At 46.3% G+C, this 24366-nt stretch overlaps 1 protein-coding gene across 4 annotated transcripts; it reads left to right on the top strand.

Moving 5' to 3' along the window:
• Positions 1-471: 471 nt before the first annotated feature.
• Positions 472-22455, top strand: LOC123990534 (mitotic checkpoint serine/threonine-protein kinase BUB1 beta-like). Of its 4 annotated transcripts, none has more exons than XM_046291118.1 (23): positions 472-623; positions 1289-1391; positions 1623-1682; positions 1977-2121; positions 3242-3438; positions 3695-3834; positions 4120-4316; positions 4572-4672; positions 11014-11228; positions 11587-11690; positions 12281-12414; positions 12847-12881; positions 13056-13118; positions 13338-13378; positions 13626-13861; positions 14290-14459; positions 14998-15138; positions 15493-15581; positions 16647-16808; positions 17285-17415; positions 17661-17826; positions 18379-18494; positions 22160-22455. In XM_046291118.1, the coding sequence occupies exons 2-23, from the start codon at positions 1297-1299 to the stop codon at positions 22290-22292; spliced, it is 2871 nt and encodes a 956-aa protein (XP_046147074.1). In that variant the 5' UTR covers positions 472-623; positions 1289-1296; the 3' UTR covers positions 22293-22455. The 4 variants fall into 4 exon arrangements, with proteins under 4 accessions (XP_046147074.1, XP_046147072.1, XP_046147075.1 ...); XM_046291116.1 differs by having other exon boundaries at positions 14989-15138; XM_046291117.1 differs by having other exon boundaries at positions 539-653; positions 14989-15138.
• Positions 22456-24366: the final 1911 nt, after the last annotated feature.

The following is a 24366-nucleotide window of genomic DNA, read 5'->3' as shown; positions in this document are numbered from 1 at the left end:
CAGGCCCTAGAGCCGTACCACCCTCTCAGGCCCTAGAGCCGTACCACCCTCTCAGGCCCTAGAGCCGTACCACCCTCTCAGGCCCTAGAGCCGTACCACCCTCTCAGGCCCTAGAGCCGTACCACCCTCTCAGGCCCTAGAGCCGTACCACCCACCCAGGCCCTAGAGCCGTACCACCCTCTCAGGCCCTAGAGCCGTACCACCCACCCAGGCCCTAGAGCCGTACCACCCACCCAGGCCCTAGAGCCGTACCACCCTCTCAGGCCCTAGAGCCTGAGAAGGGAGATATATGGAGAATTGAAAGAAGGAAGAAGTGGGAGTTTTGTTTTGCTTTGTCAATGTACTATTTTTATTTTGGTGGATTAAGTTAGTTTCCCTATAACATATGGCTTTTCTTTTGACCTTGTTTTGGCTTCAACCCGTCCAGTTGGTGGCGGCAACACACATTTTTGGGGTTATAGTCCGCCATAAACCCACAGAAGAAGAACACGAATAGGCGGATCAAAACATAAATAATCCAATCGCGTTCGTCCTTTGCTGGCGGTTCATTTTAAATGTGTGGAAAACACGGGCGTAACCAGCTGTAGCCAACTTTTGCATTTTAAGATTTGAGAAGAGAAACGGTGAATATATTTTGTATAATTACAGAAACTGTAAGTTGTCTTTAGCTAGCTAAGTCTGAGTTGTACATTACATAATGTATGTAACGTTAGCTACCACTAACTCGACCGGTCCCTTTCATTAAGCTAGCTAACGTTAGCTATAAAATAACTGTGTTGCTGCCAAACTAACTTTAGCTTAGTGGCGCTTCAGCTTTACTAAAATAACAAAATGCAAACCAAGAAAGTTAGCTAGCTAGTGTGTCATGAACAATAGATTGCTGGCTAGTTAAATCAGCAAATGAGTCGTTTAATAAAAAATCTTAAATTGGCCTAAAGTCTGTCGATAAATGCACTTACACCTAATTTCTCCTGTCAATGGATATGAGCGCCTGCTAAATGACTAAATGTTACTTCAGCCATATAATAACTGTTAGCTAGCTTGCGTTACTATTACCAAGTGTAAGTGTTTTTGTTTAGTATTCTAGTCGTAAACTAATATACGTTAGCGTTAGTAATGTCGAAGGAACACTGACAAATACAGTCCAATATAACTTAGTGAAGTGTGTATGTATGGTGTCATGTACACTGGTGTCATCATGTAATCTAGATTGTAGGCTACTTTTTATTTATTTTTATATTAGCATTTTAAAGTAATTAGTTAGTGAACATCCCCTTTTCTTTCAAAGTTGTGGTTATGGCCCAGGTGGAGGCAGAACGGCAGCTGTGTAAAGAGAACACCCAGCCATTGAGAGAGGGATCCTGTCCTGCAGCCATCCAGCAACAGAGACAGTATGTCAACGCTGTCTTCACAATGTTACTAGCTAGCTATATTCAACCATTTTTAGGTTTGGTGTTAAGAATCACTGCCCGGGCTATTCTGTTTTGTGTAGAGATATATTCTAATATATGTTCTAGAATTTGGTGTTGTGTGGATTTGGTGAGTTTCTACATGGGGCATATCTTTAAAAGTTCACGTAGGCTCAGTCTATAAAATTGAAAGCTCTGTTTTGTGCCCCACAGAGTGTTTGAATTGGAACTCCGTATGTACACTGGAGATGATCCACTCGATATCTGGGATAGGTGAGATGAAATTCACCTCCCTCTGTACACACACACACGCACACGCACACGCACACACACACACACAGAGAGGTTTAGACATACACTTCCCCATGCTCCCTAACTTCACCTGCCATAATGGTATATCTGTGTTTTTGTGTGATCTGTTTTGAACTTTTGTATAGGTCAATTTTTTTTCAAAATCCGGTTAAACTTGCTTCCAGTCCAAAATGTCCCTCGGGACAATAGTTTGACCACACAGACACACACACACGCTCTGGGACCATACACAACTTTGGCTTCTGTGTTGTGCAGGTACCTAAAATGGACACTCAAAACCTACCCCCAGGGTAGTAAAGAGAGCAGTCTTACGGCCATGCTGGAGAGGGCTGTGCAGCTCTTTGCTCATGACAAGAAATACTACAATGACCCCCGTTACATCAACCTCTGGATCAATTTGGTGAGTGGTTAGTCCAGGTCATTAGTGTGTGATCCTCCACTACTGTCCCGTATTGAAAGACTACCTCCATAGACAAACTCCGCTAACGCCCTGGACCAGAGCTAGTGAGCGGCAACATGACATGGATTGCCAAAAGATTAAGGAATACCGATAGCCTTGTGTGCCTCGCTTCTATGCTCACACTAGTGGTCAATGAGAATATCTACATTTTATGCGTGATCTTGTTCATATCCAATTTGTTTATTGAGCTAAGCAAGAGCTAAGGAAGTTTATTGCCCACTCATACAATATCACTCTTGCAAACGCATGCTTTACTAAGTATAGCCTGGAATATTGTAATCCAAATTAAATATTGCTCCGTTTCACTCAGTTTCACTGTTTCAATAGTGAAATGGAGCAATATTCTCTGCATTCCCCAAGCTAATACTAGGTGTAGTAATGCATGTTTACAGCCATGTTTAGATGCTCGTATCAATTTGTATGAAAATCGTATCAATCGTTTTTACATTTGGCAATTTAATTTACTCTACCAATTAGCATGGATGGAGCAGCTGGCTATGGAATGGGTAAGCTAGTTTGATGGACAGATACTGTAAGTGCAAGTGCTCGAGGCAACGGACAGTTCACAGGTGAGGAGAGAGGGTGGACATGGGAGGGAGCTTGGCTTAAAATGCAGAACATCATGATGTGGCTTGGAATGTGTTTAGGCTATTACTAGCGTCATAATTCAACTGAATTATAGACTAGACATTAGGAATATATTTGGAGCAAAAATAACATTAACCGGTTCTCAAGATTTGAAAATGTTTGTTTCAGTTCCTCAATGTGTTTTTTGGGGGTTCTGTTCCTCAAACCTGTTCCAACCCCTGCCGTTCAAGATACTGTACATTGCTACTGGGTAAAGCACAGGCATTGGCTTGCATGCTATCACTACCCACCTGTTTGCATCGATACAGAACTCTGAACAATTGACCCAACTTGGGTTGTGTTCATTAGGGTACGCAACGGAAAAGTTCCAAGTCATTTTTCAACATTAAACAATGAGATTTTCTTATTGGACATATCCAGGTAGTTCCTCCCTATTTGAGTTTGGTGCCTAATGGACACTGCTGTTTTGTAGGCCCAGAACAGCATGGAGCCCCTGGAAATGTTCAGCTACATGCAGGCCAACGGCATCGGACTCACTCGGGCTGACCTTTACATTACCTGGGCGGAGGAGTTCGAGAAGCACGGCAACTTCCAGAAGGCAGACGCCATCTTCCATGAGGGACTTAAGTGCAGAGCCCAGCCCATGGATAAACTTCAGCAATATCACAAGTGTGTGCTCCTTGTCTCTGTCCATTCCTTGTTAGCTGTCCTATGTCTGCCTCTGTCTACGTCATATACGGAAGGGAGTAGGCTGTAAACAATATGCCCCATTACAAATAAGTCATAGTATTTAGATTTTCATTTGTACTGAACAGAATGTACTATTAGTTCATAGTAATTACTTTAGTGTGATTTAATGAGGATTTAGGCACAGCCCTTGTCCTTGCTTGTCTGTGGTTTGGTGATTATTATTTGTTCCTTTTAGTGGTTTCCAGGCCAGGGTGGCCCATCAGGCTTTGTCTGCAACTGAGGAGGAACCCGAACCAGCAAGAACCAGTATGGTAGACCTGAGACCACGGGGGAGAAAGAAGGCCGTCGCACCAGTCAGTCGGACAGAGGCTGCAGGTTAGCCCTTTGTGGTCGATACTAGGGGTTTAGCTGCAAAGTTGTCGCTCTACAAATGGGTGTGTAGATGGGGCTTTCTCAGCCAATCGGCACTGTTCTGAATTTAATGCTGTCTTTGAGGAAAGTGGATCCAGAGTTGATCTTGGTTGATGTTTAGAAAATGTTCTAAAATGCATTATTTTCAGATGAAATGCTGCACTTTGACGCAAGAAAAGGCCACTGAGCCTTTGATTAAAAGTAAAGTAGGGATGTAGTGGTTGAGAACTGTTTTGTTATTTTTGGTAGGACACTCTCGAAGGCTGAACTTAGAGTTGCCAAGGCGGTCCGCTCGCCACATCCAGAAAAAACAGATCCTGGGGTTTAACGAGAACCAGACGGATTCCCTTCAAGCTGCACAACTGAAGCTGGAACCCTGGATGGCACCACCCAGCAGCAGGGCCAACGAGAACCAAGTCATGCCTGAGCAATTGGCTGACATCAAGGTTTGACCACCGATGCCGATCTACATAGATAACTTGACCTGTCATTTAAATTGCATCAATGTGCACAGTTTCTAATCTATGAGACTTAGGGTTAGGGTTAGAGATAGCTTGCCAGTAGTGAATAGAATTGAGTTGGTAGACTTTGGTTTGTGTTTTAATATGGAACTAATACCATTTTCTGTGGAACCTTTTTGTATTTGACTGTTTAACTGTTATTATTAAGCCATTTTAAGGGGGTGTTCTTTGTCTTGGCAGATTCCCCAGAAGTCATGGTGTTCTGCCTCCAGTGTAACGGTCCCTGCCAGCAGGCTCAACCTCCAGCCTTTTGTGGAGGAAGGTGACCAGACCCCTTCTGTGTGAGTAGTGGAGGAGGGTGACCAGACCCCTTCTGTGTGAGTAGTGGAGGAGGGTGACCAGACCCCTTCTGTGTGAGTAGTGGAGGAGGGCGACCAGACCCTTCTGTGTGAGTAGTGGAGGAGGGCGACCAGACCCTTCTGTGTGAGTAGTGGAGGAGGGCTGTGTGAGTAGTGGAGGAGGGCGACCAGACCCTTCTGTGTGAGTAGTGGAGGAGGGCGACCAGACCCTTCTGTGTGAGTAGTGGAGGAGGGCGACCAGACACCTTCTGTGTGAGTAGTGGAGGAGGGCGACCAGACACCTTCTGTGTGAGTAGTGGAGGAGGGCGACCAGACGCCTTCTGTGTGAGTAGTGGAGGAGGGCGACCAGACGCCTTCAGTGTGAGTAGTGGAGGAGGGCGACCAGACCCTTCTGTGTGAGTAGTGGAGGAGGGCGACCAGACACCTTCTGTGTGAGTAGTGGAGGAGGGCGACCAGACACCTTCTGTGTGAGTAGTGGAGGAGGGTGACCAGACACCTTCTGTGTGAGTAGTGGAGGAGGGCGACCAGACGCCTTCTGTGTGAGTAGTGGAGGAGGGTGACCAGACGCCTTCTGTGTGAGTAGTGGAGGAGGGTGACCAGACGCCTTCTGTGTGAGTAGTGGAGGGTGACCAGACGCCTTCTGTGTGAGTAGTGGAGGAGGGCGACCAGACACCTTCTGTGTGAGTAGTGGAGGAGGGCGACCAGACGCCTTCTGTGTGAGTAGTGGAGGACCAAATTACATGACAATTACAACAAAACTCAATGAATAATGAACACTTGTTTTTACTTAATATAATACATAAATAAAATAATTTAGTCTCATAAATAAACATGTTCAATTTGGTTTGGTTTAAATCATTCAAAAAGTGTTGGAGAAGGTGACAATGCAGTATGTGCCATGTAAAACAAGCTACCGTTTAAGTTCCTTGCTCAGAACATATGAAAGCTGGTGTTTCCTTTTTTTTTCTGGTAAGAAGTTTGAGGTTATTATAGGACTCTCTCTATAACATTTATATTTCATAGACCTTTGACTATTGGATGTTCTTTTTGGCACTATAGTATTGCCTGCCTAATCTCGGGAGTTGATAGGCTTGAAGTCATAAACTGCGCTGTGCTTCAAGCATTGTGAAAATCTGCTGGCAAACAGAGGAAAGTGCGGTTTGAATGAATGCTTACGAGCCTGCTGCTGCCTACCACCGCTCAGTCAGCCTGCTGCTGCCTACCACCGCTCAGTCAGACTGCTGCTGCTGCTGCCTACCACCGCTCAGTCAGGCTGCTGCCTACCACCGCTCAGTCAGGCTGCTGCCTACCACCGCTCAGTCAGACTGCTGCCTACCACCGCTCAGTCAGACTGCTGCTGCCTACCACCGCTCAGTCAGACTGCTGCTGCCTACCACCGCTCAGTCAGACTGCTGCTGCCTACCACCGCTCAGTCAGACTGCTGCTGCCTACCACCGCTCAGTCAGACTGCTGCTGCCTACCACCGCTCAGTCAGACTGCTGCCTACCACCACTCAGTCAGACTGCTGCTGCCTACCACCACTCAGTCAGACTGCTGCTGCCTACCACCACTCAGTCAGACTGCTGCTGCCTACCACCGCTCAGTCAGACTGCTGCTGCTGCCTACCACCGCTGTCAGGCTGCTGTCAGTCAGGCTGCTGCCGCTGCCTACCACCGCTCAGTCAGACTGCTGCTGCCTACCACCGCTCAGTCAGACTGCTGCTGCCTACCACCGCTCAGTCAGACTGCTGCCGCTGCCTACCACCGCTCAGTCAGACTGCTGCCGCTGCCTACCACCGCTCAGTCAGACTGCTGCCGCTGCCTACCACCGCTCAGTCAGACTGCTGCCGCTGCCTACCACCGCTCAGTCAGACTGCTGCCGCTGCCTACCACCGCTCAGTCAGACTGCTGCCTACCACCGCTCAGTCAGACTGCTGCCTACCACCGCTCAGTCAGGCTGCTGCTGCCTACCACCGCTCAGTCAACCACCGCTCAGTCAGGCTGCTGCTGCCTACCACCGCTCAGTCAGGCTGCTGCTGCCTACCACCGCTCAGTAACCGCTCAGTCAGACTGCTGCCTACCACCGCTCAGTCAGACTGCTGCTGCCTACCACCGCTCAGTCAGACTGCTGCTGCCTACCACCGCTCAGTCAGACTGCTGCTGCCTACCACCGCTCAGTCAGACTGCTGCCTACCACCACTCAGTCAGACTGCTGCTGCCTACCACCACTCAGTCAGACTGCTGCTGCCTACCACCGCTCAGTCAGACTGCTGCTGCCTACCACCGCTCAGTCAGACTGCTGCTGCTGCTGCCTACCACCGCTCAGTCAGGCTGCTGCCTACCACCGCTCAGTCAGGCTGCTGCCGCTGCCTACCACCGCTCAGTCAGACTGCTGCTGCCTACCACCGCTCAGTCAGACTGCTGCTGCCTACCACCGCTCAGTCAGACTGCTGCCGCTGCCTACCACCGCTCAGTCAGACTGCTGCCGCTGCCTACCACCGCTCAGTCAGACTGCTGCCGCTGCCTACCACCGCTCAGTCAGACTGCTGCCTACCACCGCTCAGTCAGACTGCTGCCTACCACCGCTCAGTCAGGCTGCTGCTGCCTACCACCGCTCAGTCAGGCTGCTGCTGCCTACCACCGCTCAGTCAGGCTGCTGCTGCCTACCACCGCTCAGTCAGGCTGCTGCTGCCTACCACCGCTCAGTCAGGCTGCTGCTGCCTACCACCGCTCAGTCAGGCTGCTGCTGCCTACCACCGCTCAGTCAGGCTGCTGCTGCCTACCACCGCTCAGTCAGGCTGCTGCTGCCTACCACCGCTCAGTCAGGCTGCTGCTGCCTACCACCGCCCAGTCAGACTGCTGCTGCCTACCACCGCTCAGTCAGGCTGCTGCCGCTGCTGCCTACCACCGCTCAGTCAGGCTGCTGCCGCTGCTGCCTACCACCGCTCAGTCAGACTGCTGCCTACCACCGCTCAGTCAGGCTGCTGCCGCTGCCTACCACCGCTCAGTCAGGCTGCTGCCGCTGCTGCCTACCACCGCTCAGTCAGACTGCTGCCTACCACCGCTCAGTCAGGCTGCTGCCGCTGCCTACCACCGCTCAGTCAGGCTGCTGCTGCTGCCTACCACCGCTCAGTCAGGCTGCTGCCTACCACCGCTCAGTCAGACTGCTGCCTACCACCGCTCAGTCAGGCTGCTGCTGCCTACCACCGCTCAGTCAGGCTGCTGCTGCCTACCACCGCTCAGTCAGGCTGCTGCTGCCTACCACCGCTCAGTCAGGCTGCTGCCGCTGCCTACCACCGCCCAGGCAGACTGCTGCTGCCTACCACCGCTCAGTCAGGCTGCTGCCGCTGCCTACCACCGCTCAGTCAGGCTGCTGCTGCTGCCTACCACCGCTCAGTCAGGCTGCTGCTGCTGCCTACCACCGCTCAGTCAGGCTGCTGCCGCTACCTACCACCGCTCAGTCAGGCTGCTGCCGCTGCCTACCACCGCTCAGTCAGGCTGCTGCCGCTGCCTACCACCGCTCAGTCAGGCTGCTGCCGCTGCCTACCACCGCTCAGTCAGGCTGCTGCCGCTGCCTACCACCGCTCAGTCAGCCTGCTGCTGCCTACCACCGCTCAGTCAGACTGCTGCTGCTGCTGCCTACCACCGCTCAGACAGGCTGCTGCCTACCACCGCTCAGTCAGGCTGCTGCCTACCACCGCTCAGTCAGACTGCTGCCTACCACCGCTCAGTCAGACTGCTGCTGCCTACCACCGCTCAGTCAGACTGCTGCTGCCTACCACCGCTCAGTCAGACTGCTGCTGCCTACCACCGCTCAGTCAGACTGCTGCTGCTGCTGCCTACCACCGCTCAGTCAGACTGCTGCCTACCACCACTCAGTCAGACTGCTGCTGCCTACCACCACTCAGTCAGACTGCTGCTGCCTACCACCGCTCAGTCAGACTGCTGCTGCCTACCACCGCTCAGTCAGACTGCTGCTGCCTACCACCGCTCAGTCAGACTGCTGCTGCTGCTGCCTACCACCGCTCAGTCAGGCTGCTGCCTACCACCGCTCAGTCAGGCTGCTGCCGCTGCCTACCACTGCTCAGTCAGGCTGCTGCTGCCTACCACCGCTCAGTCAGACTGCTGCTGCCTACCACCGCTCAGTCAGACTGCTGCTGCCTACCACCGCTCAGTCAGACTGCTGCTGCCTACCACCGCTCAGACTGCTGCTGCCTACCACCGCTCAGTCAGACTGCTGCTGCCTACCACCGCTCAGTCAGACTGCTGCTGCCTACCACCGCTCAGTCAGACTGCTGCCGCTGCCTACCACCGCTCAGTCAGACTGCTGCCGCTGCCTACCACCGCTCAGTCAGACTGCTGCCTACCACCGCTCAGTCAGGCTGCTGCTGCCTACCACCGCTCAGTCAGGCTGCTGCTGCCTACCACCGCTCAGTCAGGCTGCTGCTGCCTACCACCGCTCAGTCAGGCTGCTGCCGCTGCTGCCTACCACCGCTCAGTCAGGCTGCTGCCTACCACCGCTCAGTCACTGCTGCCTACCACCGCTCAGTCAGACTGCTGCCTACCACCGCTCAGTCAGGCTGCTGCTGCCTACCACCGCTCAGTCAGGCTGCTGCTGCCTACCACCGCTCGGTCAGGCTGCTGCTGCCTACCACCGCTCGGTCAGGCTGCTGCTGCCTATCACCGCTCAGTCAGGCTGCTGCCGCTGCCTACCACCGCCCAGGCAGACTGCTGCTGCCTACCACCGCTCAGTCAGGCTGCTGCCGCTGCCTACCACCGCTCAGTCAGGCTGCTGCTGCTGCCTACCACCGCTCAGTCAGGCTGCTGCCGCTGCCTACCACCGCTCAGTCAGGCTGCTGCCGCTGCCTACCACCGCTCAGTCAGGCTGCTGCTGCTGCCTACCACCGCTCAGTCAGGCTGCTGCTGCTGCCTACCACCGCTCAGTCAGGCTGCTGCTGCTGCCTACCACCGCTCAGTCAGGCTGCTGCTGCTGCCTACCACCGCTCAGTCAGGCTGCCGCTGCCTACCACCGCTCAGTCAGGCTGCTGCCGCTGCCTACCACCGCTCAGTCAGGCTGCTGCTGCCTACCACCGCTCAGTCAGGCTGCTGCCGCTGCCTACCACCGCTCAGTCAGGCTGCTGCCGCTGCCTACCACCGCTCAGTCAGGCTGCTGCCGCTGCCTACCACCGCTCAGTCAGGCTGCTGCTGCTGCTGCCTACCACCGCTCAGTCAGGCTGCTGCTGCTGCCTACCACCGCTCAGTCAGACTGCTCTATCAAATATCAAATCGTAGACTTAATTATAATATAATAAACACACAGAAATACGACCCGTAGGTCATTAATATGGTCAAGTCCGGAAACTATAATTTTGAAAACAAAACGTTTATTCGTTTAGTGAAATACGGAACCGTTTTGTATTTTATCGAACAGGTGGCAACCTTAAGTTTAAGTATTGCTGTTACATTGCACAACCTTCAATGTTATGTCATAATTATGTAAAATTCTGGTAAATGAATTACGGTCTTTGTTAGGAAGATATGGTCTTCACACAGTTCGCAATGAGCCAGGTGACACACACTGCTTCATATACCCTGACTCTGCTTACACTGAACGCAAGACAAGTGACACAATTTCAGGCACCGCATTGATTATACGCAACGCATGACAAGCTAGTTAAACTAGTAATATTATCAACTATGTGTAGTTAACTAGTGATTATGTTAAGATAAGTTTAATGCTAGCTTGGAACTTACCATGGCTCCTTGCTGCCTGCACTCGCGTAACAGGTGGTCAGCCTGCCACGCAGTCTCCTCGTGGATTTCAATATCATCGTCGTTCAAAAATTCGGATTACTGATTGTTATGAAAACTTGAAATCAGCCACTCCGATTAATTGGTTGACCTCTAGACCAGACCCCTTCTTTGTGAGTTGTGGAGGACTAAAGTTGACTCAAGCAGCTGATCTAGGGCCAGGATAGAGTAACTCCCCTCATGGTTAAAGATGGAATCTGCAAACTAATTTTCTTGTTACAAATGTCTCAAGTGTAAAGAGTAAGGTTCATACATGCATATAAATAACACTCGCATGAATTTTCTACCTGTTCAGAATTTATTTTGGTGCATATTCTGGTCAAAAATCTGTTTTTAGTAAAAGGAGTAAATTACAAGAAGTTGATTATGCATACACACTCAATGGTCTGGTTATGCTCTTAGAAACCATGGAAATTCTTGTTTGCAGTAGCTAACTAACCAAGTAGGCTAGCTAATGTCTAATCTCTGACCTAAATGCAGCAAAAATAATCTCAACTTTCACCACGGCTACAGGTCTGCGTGTAAGATTGACCCGGCAGTGAACACTGTCCTCTCTGATCGCCCGCCCCCCTCGAAAGAGGACTCTGCGCTGGAGGAGGGAGGAGGAGGCGGCGTGAAGGAACAGAGCATGTACCTCAAAGAGCTGCTGCTGAATGGCGCTGTGGAGCTGAGCATCGAAGAGCTGCGTGCCGAACACTACTTCACACGCAAGCGGCAAGAAATCGAAGGTTACCATTGGACAGTAACTGTCACATTATACCTGGGATGTTCCATGACATTTGACATATTTCCTGTTTTCAAATGCATCTTTTAAAGTATAGACATACAACCGATATTGATTTGGACAAAATACTTGGGTAAAGCTGTGTGTGTATCCCATGTTCATGTACATTGTCGGGGAATAAAATGGGCTACTGTGCTTTCGACTGCTGTTTCACACGGTCACTCGGGGCCCTCCCTTTTTGTCTTCCCACTTTTTTCCATTTTTTATCACTGATCTTCTCTCCTCATATTGGCGTATTCCCTCAAGGTCAACCACCAATGACCATTTATTCATTCTTTATTCCCACCCTTTCCTTTTGATAGAGACGATTCAACAGCAGAGACAAGCCAAAGAGAGGCTGAGGCAACAGATTGATGAGAAGCAACGACTGCTTCAGTTGCAGCAATCCCAGCAACTATCACAACAGGCAAGTGGCAAAGACTCTTAATACACGGTTGTGTTCATTAGGGCACATCGTAGCGACGCGTTTTGTAACAAAGTGTCTCTTATTGGACAAATTCCGCTATTATCTACCCCTTTCGTTGCATTTCTTGCCTACTGAACACTACCCTGGTTTGAGATATCTGAGCTTGCATTGCAAAATGTCCAATGTGTTTCGCAATTGTGATTTGCCGTCCCTTATTTCTTTTCAGTTGGAGGTCTGTTTAGGAAACCCAGCTAGAAAGTGTTTAGACAATCTGCAGAGTTCATTGACGTCGACTGTGAAAGCAACTTGTTTGGGATAGTTAGTCTAGTAGCAGATAACCATATTATCTGGGTCATGTTCAGTAGAGTGCACCGTAGACAATATTTCCCCAGTTTTTAAAAATGTTTTTATTTAGTATAGCTGTATACCCCAGGAAGACTTTACTCTGCCAGTGCTTCTGAAAAATATCTTAGGGGTTGCAACAGGAAAATTAGTTTCTTATTGGACAAGTTAGTTCCTAAACATTTTCTCCTGCTATCTAAAAGTGTTTTCATGCAAAATAAACAATTTTCCTAACTTTTTGCTCCTAGGAGGTCACTGGGACTGATTCCATGCAAATAACAGAGTGTAGGTCTGGAACTGTCCTACCTAGCCGCCAACCGAATGCAATGGCCTTCCAGATCTTTGATGAAGGATCCCAGTCTGGCTCTGCACATGGGTCTGGGTAAGCCATTGAGACTCCTGTCGTATATCACTGCATTTATAAACATTATAAACTGGGTGGTTCGAGCCCTGAATTCTGATTGGCAGACAGCCGTGGTATATCAGACCGTATACCAAGGGTATAACAAAACATTTATTTTTACTGCACTAATTACATTGGTAACCAGTTTATAATAGCAATAAGGCACCTCTAGGGTTAGTGATAGATGTATGTATGGCCAATATACCACGGCTAAGGACTGCATCCAGGCACTCATCGTTGTGTCGCGCATAAGAACAGCCGTTAGCCGTGGTATATTGTCCGTATACCCCACCTCGGGCCTGATTGCTTAAGTCTAGTTTACATTGTCATAGACAGTCAAACAAGTCATACTTTCACATGAATGAATTAGGCTAAATGACAATCAAATGTCTCCCCCATTTTACTTTACAGAAACCCTATTCCCTGTGAAAAGGACATGTGTCCAGGTTTGTGTTCATTAGTTTGCATCTATGCTATACACGCAACATACAAAACAAATGTGAGGTTAAAAAAAATATATAGGTATTTGATAGTCAATTATCAACTTTGACCTGTACTTGGCCTTTATCTGACATTTGACCTGTACTTGAGGTCTTTTTCTGACTTGATTGCTATTTTAGATGATGTTTTCCTGCCTGCTGGAGACAGAGGTCTTTGTTTTAAGACTCCATACCTGTTTCCAGGTAATTCTGAATCTACACAAGTCCTCTAAATGCCAACGTGCTTCAAAACTGTTAAGGTTAAGTTTTGTAACATGTGTTAAAACATGTTATTTTAACACAGTAGTATTATTTGGAGAACTAATAATTATGCGGGAACAATGACACTAATCAAACTGTTTCAGACTTTTCCATGCACTCCAACGGTGATCCTGTTTTTTTTTTGTGTGTGTTTTTTGACAGGTGGCAGTATCCCCAACTCTGAACGAACTCAATTATCTAAGGTTTGGACAGTTTTTGGAACAAGATCACTTGTGCTACAAAGTGATCTCTCTAATCTAGTACAGTTCAGACAAGACCATCAATGATCCACTGCCTTTGAATGTAAAGCCTGTTCCCAGATCTGTTTGTGCGGTCTTGCTAACTCGGACCTGAGCTCAGTTTAGTGTACGTATGTTATCTGTTGGTAATTCCTGATTGCACAAAAAAAAATCATATCAATAGGTAGATTGATTGACTTGTACCATCCAGAACTTCCCAGAGCGAACAGAGTCCCTGAACGAGGAGGTGGTCAGCAGCCACAAGAACAAGACTCTGTGCTCCAGCCCAGAGGACACGCAGGACTTTGTAATGGCCGCCAAGATGGCCTCTTCTCCTTATCACGCCATGGGACAGAGGGCGGTCTCGCCCAACGCTGGGATTCTGACCAAGGAGCCCAGCATTACCACTCAACTTGACGCTGACTCGGACGGAAGGAAGAAGCTCAGGTATAGTTTGTCCACCCAATGACTTGACCGACAAGGGTCCACTAGCCTTATTGATGGTTTGATGGCAGCGAGCTCTGTAGCTTGTCCCCTTTCCCTCCCGGAGTCATTCTAAACCATCTCTGCCAGTGCAAGTCATGATGATAAGCCCAGGGCTGTGTTCATTGATGCGGGCACACCGTTGTAAAATGTTTGAAGGTATCTGAAAATGACCCTTTTCTTATTGGACAAGTTCAGGTAGTACCTCCCCTTTTCTTCAGTTTTATGCCTAATGAACACAACCCCGCTCAAATGGAAAATAAAGGGAAAAGTCACAACTTGCAGCTCTGTGTTACCAACATTCTAAAACCCATTGTATTGCTTTCACCAATTATGTCAGGACAGTAATTACATCAAGAATACTATCCATCTCCTTGATGTTTGCTCTGCAGCCCTATCCAAGAAGCCAGTCTGGAGGCTTGGGGCTCCATGGCTTCAGGCCCCACCTCCGCCTCCTCTGTGTGCACGAACTCTGGAGGCAAGGCCGTCCACCACCTCGGCAGGCTGAAGGAGAACCACGCAGAACCCCACCCCGAAGCCATGGACCAGAATTCACCATGCAGTGAGTATCTGGATGGTAGAGCATGGCGGTTTCAACTCCAGGGTTGTGGGTTTGATTCCCACGGGGGACCAGGACCGAGAAGGGGGGGTGAAGTGTATGCAGTACTGTACGTCGCTCTGCATAAGAGCCTGCTAGATGACGTAAATGTAAAAAATAATAAACAGACTTTGCCACTGCTGAATTACACACAATCCTATTTCCTGTATAAGTTCTTACCTGCCTTTTCTTTGGCTGTCCAAGAAAGCTGCATTTCGCCTCAAACCAATGTAAAAGTCAAGGCATTGTGTTGCACATGGCAGTTTAGTGGACCAACAAAAATAAGCGTTGTATTAATTTTTATTAAAATACCTTTGCACACTGACATTTAATTTCACCTATTTCACACTGCTGAATCTGACTATTTTGGGGGTTCAATCCAGTGCCCATTCATTTTGTATGACTAGTATATTTAAGACTCTTGGCTTCACTAGGAGCTGTAAGGAATAAGTCAAGTCTATTTGATGTTGGAATGCCTTGTTCTTACTTCCTGGTATTGCAGTACAACCTGTGATTGAGGACCCTTGCAGTGTGAGGGTGAGACAACGGTTGCTGGATCAAGTGGACCTGAACTCCTTTCCAAACTTCTACTCAGAGGATTGTCCCCTTCCCATGGCTGAGGAAGATGGTGTACTGATTCTAGGTAGTTCAACTAATAATGAAGGGTGGACGGTTTGGTTTTAATGCAGGGTGGATGGTTTGGTTTTAATGCAGGGTGGATGGTTTGGTTTTAATGCAGGGTGGATGGTTTGGTTTTAATGCAGGGTGGACGGTTTGGTTTTAATGCAGGGTGGACGGTTTGGTTTTAATGCAGGGTGGACGGTTTGGTTTTAATGCAGGGTGGACGGTTTGGTTTTAATGCAGGGTGGACGGTTTGGTTTTAGTGAAGGGTGGACGGTTTGGTTTTAGTGAAGGGTGGACGGTTTGGTTTTAATGCAGGATTATAATACTACACCGCTTGTTTGTTTATTTTTATTTTTACTGTCTTGTCTTAAAGGGAACGACACCTTTGCTACCTATTCCAAGATGGACTATGAGAACTTTTCCATCTATGCAGGCCAAGGTGGAGGTGACGTTGCCATAAAGGTAAGGCAGTGAATGACTGAATTCAAAGTAGATTTAAATAGCTGTCCTTCATGTGAGTTGATGAGTTGAATGATTTCCTTCATGTACACTCCACCTCAAACTGTTTATGTATGCAGACTCCACCTCAAACTGTTTATGTATGCAGACTCCACCTCAAACTGTTTATGTGCAGTTCAAATGTTTAGTTGCAGATCCATTTCAAACTGTTTATGTATGCAGACTCCACCTCAAACTGTTTATGTGTATGCAGACTCCACCTCAAACTGTTTATGTATGCAGACTCCACCTCAAACTGTTTATGTATGCAGACTCCACCTCAAACTGTTTGTGTATGCAGACTCCACCTCAAAGACTCCACCTCAAACTGTTTATGTATGCAGACTCCACCTCAAACTGTTTATGTATGCAGACTCCACCTCAAACTGTTTATGTATGCAGACTCCACCTCAAACTGTTTATGTATGCAGACTCCACCTCAAACTGTTTATGTATGCAGACTCCACCTCAAACTGTATGCAGACTCCACCTCAAACTGTTTATGTATGCAGACTCCACCTCAAACTGTTTATGTATGCAGACTCCACCTCAAACTGTTTATGTATGCAGACTCCACCTCAAACTGTTTATGTATGCAGACTCCACCTCAAACTGTTTATGTATGCAGACTCCACCTCAAACTGTTTATGTATGCAGACTCCACCTCAAACTGTTTATGTATGCAGACTCCACCTCAAACTGTTTATGTATGCAGACTCCACCTCAAACTGTTTATGTATGCAGACTCCACCTCAAACTGTTTATGTATGCAGACTCCACCTCTATCGATCTAGAATTGCAGATTAAGCAAAATTGCACTGCTGGTTCGTTCGTAAAAACGTTGAGGTTTTCCCCTCCACTTGTTTTGCTATAAAGCTGAAGGATGGAGCTGGAGAAATCAAGTCCATATATGGTGCTATGGATGCAATGACTGACAGTCCATGAGATCAACATGATGATTTTGACATTTACTTTACACTGTGTTCTCCAGGGATTTGAGATCTAACACGTCACTTTTGCCTTGTGCAGCTGGAGCGCACTGCGGTGCCGTGGGACTTCTACATCGGCTCACAACTGAGGGAGCGACTAGCCCGGGACTCCCAGGCACCCGTCCACGACGCGGGGCGCTGCTTCCTGTTCCAGGATGGCTGCGTCACGGTCCACAAGGCCTCCCAGCAGAGCACACTGCGCGTGGGTAGTTCCACCCCTGTCCTCCATGCAATATTGTGCCCTTATAGAATCTGCTTTTAAATGTATTTATTTTGTTACCTTTTTATTTAACTAGGCAAGTCAGAATAAATTATTATTTTCAATGACAGCCTAGGAACAGTTGGCTAACTGCCTTGTTCAGGGGCAGAACGACAGATTTTTACCTTGTCAGCTCGGGATTCAATCTTGCAACATTTCCCCACCCCTAAAATCACAATAGCTCGGCGTATACACCCTTTGCCAGATGTAATTTTATAGTCTACCTTGGGTCGTGTTCAGTAGGCATCAAACGGAAGAAAATGATCTGAAACGAGGAGGTTCTATTTGAATTTGTCCAATAAGAACTGCTAGTTGAGTTCTTTTTGCAACAAAAAAACAATAGTTATGATGTGAAGAACAGGATCCTGATAGGAAAGAACCGTTAAAGTCTGTGGTTCCTCTCCTTCTGGCATACACAGGAGGTGGCAGAGGAGTCCTTTGAGGAAATCGTGGCCTCCCTGGCCATGCAGACAGTGGAGCTGGTGAGACTCATGCACTCCTGCCACCTGATCCACGGAGCTCTCAGTCCAGACACACTGGTCATGAATCGGTATGCACACACACACACGATCCAGCCACGCATGCATATGAGTTTCCGAACACAGACTTCTGACATACAGGCATATTACTTACTCCCTGTAGTCCTTGCATGCTTTGCATACCCTCACTGTGGGAGATCAACAGTAGGGCCGTTTTCCTACATGTCTATTTGATCTTTAAATCCAGTCATATTATCTACTAGTCAAGTCTTATTCTTCCTTCCCCCCCCCCCCCCCCCCCCCCCCCCCCCCTCAGTCGTTATGATGAACCAATGGATGAGATCTGTGCTGCCGTGGCGCTGGACTTCTCCTGCTCCGTGGACCTGGAGCTTCAGCCGGAGGTGACAGCGGCACACATCCTCCCAGCAGCCCAGAACTTCATCACACAGGATCTACTAGCCCCCTCTGCCAGCCCCTATCAGGTACGGTACACACCTGTCTACAGCCTCTTGTTGGCACCGTCACATCGCTACATGCTTTCTGGAGGAAAGCCTAAAAAAGACCTCAAGAATAAAGTCAATGTTTTTCACTATTTGTAATTGATATGCATGCCCCAAAAACCCAAAATCGGCATCTTTATATTTTATTTACATTATGTAGGACGTATTCGATTTATTCATGTATTTATTGCATGGCGCCAATGCTCTTCTGTACCTCACCTGCATGTGTTTCTCTTTTTAATCATGTTCTTCCCTTATGTAAGATGCACTGCAATTAGGTTTTCTTAGGTAGCCTAGTGGTTAGAGCGTTGGACTAGTAACCGGAAGGTTGCAAGTTCAAACCCCCGAGCTGACAAGGTACAAATCTGTCGTTCTGCCCCTGAACAGTTAACCCACTGTTCCCAGGCCGTCATTGAAAATAAGAATTTGTTCTTAACTGACTTGCCTAGTTAAATAAAGGTAAAATAAATCTAATTTACGATTGAGAGAGTTGCTCTCCCCTAGTTCAGTAGCTGTCGCTCTCCCTGATTACAGGTGGATCTCCTGGGCATTGCAGAGACTGTCCACACTCTGCTGAAGAAGAGAACCATGCGCCTGGTTAAGGAAGACTCCGTATGGACACTGGAGGAATATCAGGAAGCACATCCCAGGTATAGTACAGTTTCCTTTTGTCATGTCCTGCCGCTGGGTCCTCACCATTTGCTACAGTCAGAAGGCCTGTCCTACTCGACCAATCGGATGAGGGGGTGATGACGTGTACCCCGACTTACGGTTAGTGGGGAACGACCAATCAGACGAGAGACTTGCGTTGCTTGAATCTAGTGTTCATCAATGATTAGCTTATTTATGATCTAATAAACCAACAGTTTTAAATGCAGAGTCCTACTTGGATGTCTTACTCAAACTCTCCTAGCGAGCATGTTTGCCCTTACTACTTGTGTAAAACCAAAATAGGTTTAATATCTGCATTGTTTTTAAAATGGCATGTTGACAAATTGACACCTTGATTTTTAACTAAAAATCCACAAGTAAAATGTGGTTTCACATATTTCATAATTTTTTTAATATGACAACTTCAACCTTTTTTGCTTTGCGAGGTGTTAAAGTTCAGTTGGCCATTGTTATGTTAATGAAATCTGAAAAGCTCCAGTGGCCTGGCTGTGGCCCCAACTGAGAGATGGGTGCCGATCCGCATAGATGTAAACTAAGTCTGAGCCTTTTGGGTAAAACACTGGAGTGAAACCCATCTGGTAATGTTCTATTAGCCCATCCACCCCCTTCTTAGGAAGACAAATGTAACCTTGTTTTACATTTTTTGTTTTTTATTGATATTTTGTTACATTTATTCCTGCACTTTACACACGGTACTTTTAATACACAGTATTATGTTTTGATATCCACATTATATATCAAACTTGAACTCTAAGAGATGCTATTTCAAAAATGACAGTTCCCACCAACCGGAATATGCCTCATCACACACCCTCATCTGATTGGTCCAGTAAGCGGGCCTTCTGACTTTGTGCCTGTGGTAACTAGTGATGACCCTGCTGATAAGTGGTCATGGAGAGAAAATTACGAGGTTTAGGAAGCCATTTAGGTATGTTGGAACACAACTGACTCCTGTCTTCCAATCCTCTTGTTTTTCACCATATTCTCAAATACATTTGTCACATGTGCCGAATACAACCGGTGTAGACTTCACTGTGAAAGGCTTACTTACGAGCCCTTACCCAACAATGCAGAGTTTACATTTATTTCATTTATTTTTTACAGATTTGCCAAAAAATCAATGTTAACACAATAAAATGACAGAGGCTATATACAAGGAGTATGTGCAGGGATACGAGGTAGAGGTAATATCTACATTTAGGTAGGAGTAAAGGTGAATAGGCAATCGGGATAGATAATACACAGGGTATGTAAATAGTCGGGTTGGCCACTTGATTAACTGTTCAGCAGGCTTGGGGGTAGACGCTGTTCCGGAGCCTTTTGGTTCCAGACTTGGTGCTCCTGTACTAGAGGTCAACCGAATTAATGATTTTTCGATGTAGAGTTTTGTTTATTATTCATTTGATTTATATTTTTTAATAATGACAATTACAACAATACTGGACCAACACTTTTATTCTAACTTAATATAATACATAAAATCTATTTCGTCTCAAATAATGAAACATGCTCAATTTGGTTTAAATAATGCAAAAATGGTGTTTAAGAAAGTAAACGTGCAATATGTGCCATGTAAACATTTTTTTTTTTTACAGCTACTGTGTAAGTTCCTTGCTCAGAACATGTGAAAGCTGGTGGTTCAATATTCCCAGTTAAGTTTTAGGTTGAAGTTATTATAGGAATTATGACGCGTTGACTATTTCTATACCATTTGTATTTCATATACCTTTGCCTATTGGATGTTCTAATAGTCACTTTAGTATTGCCAGCCGAATCTCGGGAGTTGATAGGCTTGAAGTCATAAACCGATGTGAAGCAAGCATTGCTTAGAGCTGCTGGCAAAAGCAGTAAAGTTTGAATGAATGCTTACGAGCCTGCTGCTGCCTAAGTCAGACTGCTCTATCAAATATGAAATCATAGACTTAATTATAATAAACACAGAAATATATCAGTGATAGTTTCTGGATTTGGCCATATTAATGACCTATCATTTTGAAAACAAAACATTTATTCTTTCAGTGAAATACGGAACCTATCAGTATTTTATCGAACGGGCGGCAACCCTAAGTCTAAATATTGCTGTTACATTGCACTACCTTCAATGTTATGTCATAATTATGTAACATTCTGGTAAATTAGTTTGCAACGAGCCAGGTGGCCCAAACTGTTGTAAATACCCTCACTCTGTGTGCAAAGAATGCTTGAGAAGTGACACAATTTCCCTAGTTAATATTGCGTGCTAACATTAATTTCTTAACTAAATATGCAGGTTTTAAAAATAAATAAATAAAAACTTGTGTAATTAAGGCAGGCATTGATGTTCATGATTAGGTTCATTCGTGCAACGGTTGTGCTTTTTTTTTTTGTTGCAAATATGCTTTTGTTAATTAAATCATCCACCATTTGGCGAAGTAGGCTGTGATTCGATGATAAATTAACCGCATTGATTATATGCAACGCAGGACAAGCTAGGTAACTAGTGATTATGTTAAGATTTATAGTTTTTTTTATAAGTTTAATGCTAGCTAGCAACTTACCTTGGCTCCTTGCTGCACTCGCGTAACAGGTGGTCAGCCTGACAATTAATCGGTTGCCCTCTATCCTGTACCGCTTGCCGTGTGGGAGCAGAGAACAGTCTATGACCTGGGTGGCTGGAGTCTTTGACCATTTTTAGGACTTTCCTCTGACAGTAGTTTCCATACCAAGTGGTGATGCAGCCAGTCAAGATGCATTCAATGGTGCAGCTGTAGAACTTTGAGGAACTTGAAGCTCTCTACCAGCTCCACGACACCCCTGTTGATGTGAATGGGGGTGTGCCCGGCCCTCTGTTTACTGCAGTCCATGATCAGCTCCTTTGTTTAGCTTACGTTAAGGGAGAGGTTGTCCTGGCACCAAACTGCTAGGTCATGTTGTCGGTCATAAGATTTAACACCATTGCGTCGTCAGCAAACTTAATGATGGCGTCTTGAGTCGTGCATGGCCACGCAGTTGTGGGTGAATGGAGTACAGGAGGGACCAAGCACGCGCCCCTGGGGGGCTCCCATGTTGATGGTCAGTGTGGCTGGTGTGTTGCCTACCCTCCACCTGTAGACTGCCCGTCAGGAAGTCCAGGATCCAGTTGCAGAGGGAGGAGTTCGGTCCCTGGGTCATTAGCTTGGAGGACACTAGTGTTGAACGCTGCTGAGCTGTAGTTAATGAACAACATTCTCACGTAGGTGTTTCTTTTGTCCAGATTGAAGAGGGATGTATGAAGTACCATAGCAATTGTGACATGTGTTGGGGCGAATTGGAGTGGATCCAGGGTTTCTGTGATAATTGTGTTGTGAGCCATGACCAGCATTTCATGGTGACAGATGTGAGTGCTACGGGTCAGTAGTCATTCAGGCGGTTTACCTTAGTGTTCTTGGGCACAGGGACAATGGTAGTCTGCTTGAAACGTGTTGGTATTACAGACTTGGACAGGTTGAAAATGTCAGTGAAGACACTGGTCAGCGCAAGCTCTGAGTATGCGTCCTAGTAATCCTGCGGCCTTGTACCAAATCCATGAAGTGAACGAGTGCACAATTTGGGAGAAAGGGCACATTATTAGATTATTGGGATGCAGATATTGTCTTTCATCCCCTGTCCCTCTTCTTATTTACAGTGACCGGAGCGATGCGTTTTGGAGCAAGTTCTTCCGGACTGTTCTGAATCCCGGAGACAGGCCTTCTGTATCAGTTCTCACAGAGCTACTTGAAGACATGAAGAAGTCTACATTTGCTTGCTATGGTGCCTAGTTTTCTTTCCTAGCGATTTATCAGTGTGGCTATTTAGATTTTATTTGTCTCCTCGATGTTGCCGTTATTGTTTTGCTAGTCCCTTAGTTTTTTCCTCATTTCAATGTAATCGTTTTTCTGTTAAATGCGATTGTTCATAATAAAGTATACGTCTTATTCATTATGACTGTTTTGTTTGTTTTTAATGGTTGTATTCATTTTTAGGATGTACCGCCTATATATGGCCTGTAGAGGGTGTTGTCGTGGTGGCATTGATCAAAGACCAGTCACCTCTGAACTGTTTTATGGTACATGAACAGAGTTATGTCTTAAGTTGGAGCATGGCATACACTTGCAATTAACCAGCCAGACTTGCGTTGTGTTTTTGGGGGGTAGATGTAACATAGTAAATGTAAATCTAGAACATTCCAATTAGTGTAAGTTACATTTGGTCTGACATGCAGAGCCTTCACAGCCCTTGACTTCTTGCACATTTCGTTTCAGCCTGAATTGAAAATGGAATAAATGTATACATTTTATTTTTGTGACCTAAACACTACTCAGAAATTTCAGTGAAATTGTTTTGGGAAATTTGTACAAATGAAAAGCTGAAATGTCAGAAGTATACATTTGCTTAAGTCACTGGTTTCATGGACTTTTTATTACTACCTCCTCTGTGTACCCCACATACACTTGATCTGTAAGGTCCCTCAGTCAAACACCGGGGGGTGAATATCCCTTTGCACATGAAGTTATTAATTACGCTTTGGATGGTGTATCAATACATCCAGTTACTGAAAACATACAGGTGTCTTTCCTAACTGTTGCTGAAGAGGAAGGAAACCACTCAGAGTTCACCATGAGGGCAATGGTGATTTTAAAAAATATAAAAAATTACGTAGCTTAATGGCTGACCACTGAAGATGGGTTATCAACATTGTAGTTACTCCACAATACTAACCTAATTGACAGTGAATAGAAGCCTGTAAAGAATACAAATATTTCAAAATATGCATCCTGTTTGCAACAAGGCTCTAAAGTAATACTGCAAAAAAAATGTCAAGCAATTCAACTCCTGAATACAAAGTGTCCTGTTTTGGGGGCAAATCCAATACAACACATTACTGAATACCACTCCATATTTTTAACCATAGTGGTGGCTGCATCATGTTATGGGTATGCGTGTAATCGTTAAAGCAGTTATCCAATCTCAGTCCTTGTGACTCCAAGGGGTGCATATTTGTTTTTTTGCCCAAATACTAAACAGCTGATTTAATATCAAAGCTTGATTAGTTTATTTGAATCTGCTTTGTAGTGCTAGGACAAAACACAAGGTTAAAAAATAAATGGAATGGAGCTAAGCACAAGCAAATTCCTCGGAAAACTGGGTTGTCTACTTTCCACCAGACACTGGGAGGTGACTTCACCTTTCAGCAGAACAATAACCTAAAACACAAGGCCAACTCCACAAGTTAATTACCAAGAACACTGAATGTTCCTGAGTGGCTGAAATATTATTTTTTACTTAAATCTACTTGAACATCTATGGCAAGACCTGAAAATGGTTGTCTAGCAATGATCAACAACCAATTTGACAGAACTTAAATAATTTTGGAAGAGAAATTGGCAAATGTTGCACAATCCAGGTGTGGAAAGCTCTTGGAGACTTTCCCAGAAAGACTCACCACTGTAATCACTGCAAAATGTGACTAACGTATCGACTCGGGGTTGAATGCTTCTCATCAAGATATTAGTGTTTTACTTTACATTTTTAACAAATGTTAGAAGGTTTCTTCCACTTCGACAGAGTATTTTGTGTAGATCACTAACAAATGACAAATACAATTTTAATCCCACTTTGTAGCAACAAAATGTGGAAAAAGTGCAGGGGTGTGAATACTTTCTGAAGGCACTGTATCTATTAATTTGTGGATGCCCATCCATTTCTTTATATGCTATGAATTACAATTCGTGTGTGCAAAACAAACTCGGCAACAACAACAAAAAACTCACTGTCAACTGCGTTCATTTTCAGCAAACTTAACATGTAAATATTTGCATGATCATCAGATTCAACAACTGAGACATAAACTGA

This window comes from Oncorhynchus gorbuscha, linkage group LG12 (assembly GCF_021184085.1).
Source record: "Oncorhynchus gorbuscha isolate QuinsamMale2020 ecotype Even-year linkage group LG12, OgorEven_v1.0, whole genome shotgun sequence".
In the NCBI taxonomy this organism is placed as follows: domain Eukaryota; kingdom Metazoa; phylum Chordata; class Actinopteri; order Salmoniformes; family Salmonidae; genus Oncorhynchus; species Oncorhynchus gorbuscha.
This window is presented reverse-complemented; position numbering and strand designations above follow the sequence as displayed.

Bases quoted from the DNA above. Each gene is read 5' to 3' on its own strand.
- LOC123990534 (XM_046291116.1), top strand. From the start codon at position 1,297: ATGGCCCAGGTGGAGGCAGAACGGCAGCTGTGTAAAGAGAACACCCAG. The intron at 13,862-14,289 runs GTATAGTTTGTC...TTTGCTCTGCAG, and splicing joins GACGGAAGGAAGAAGCTCAG to CCCTATCCAAGAAGCCAGTC. The intron at 14,460-14,988 runs GTGAGTATCTGG...TCTTACTTCCTG, and splicing joins GGACCAGAATTCACCATGCA to GTATTGCAGTACAACCTGTG.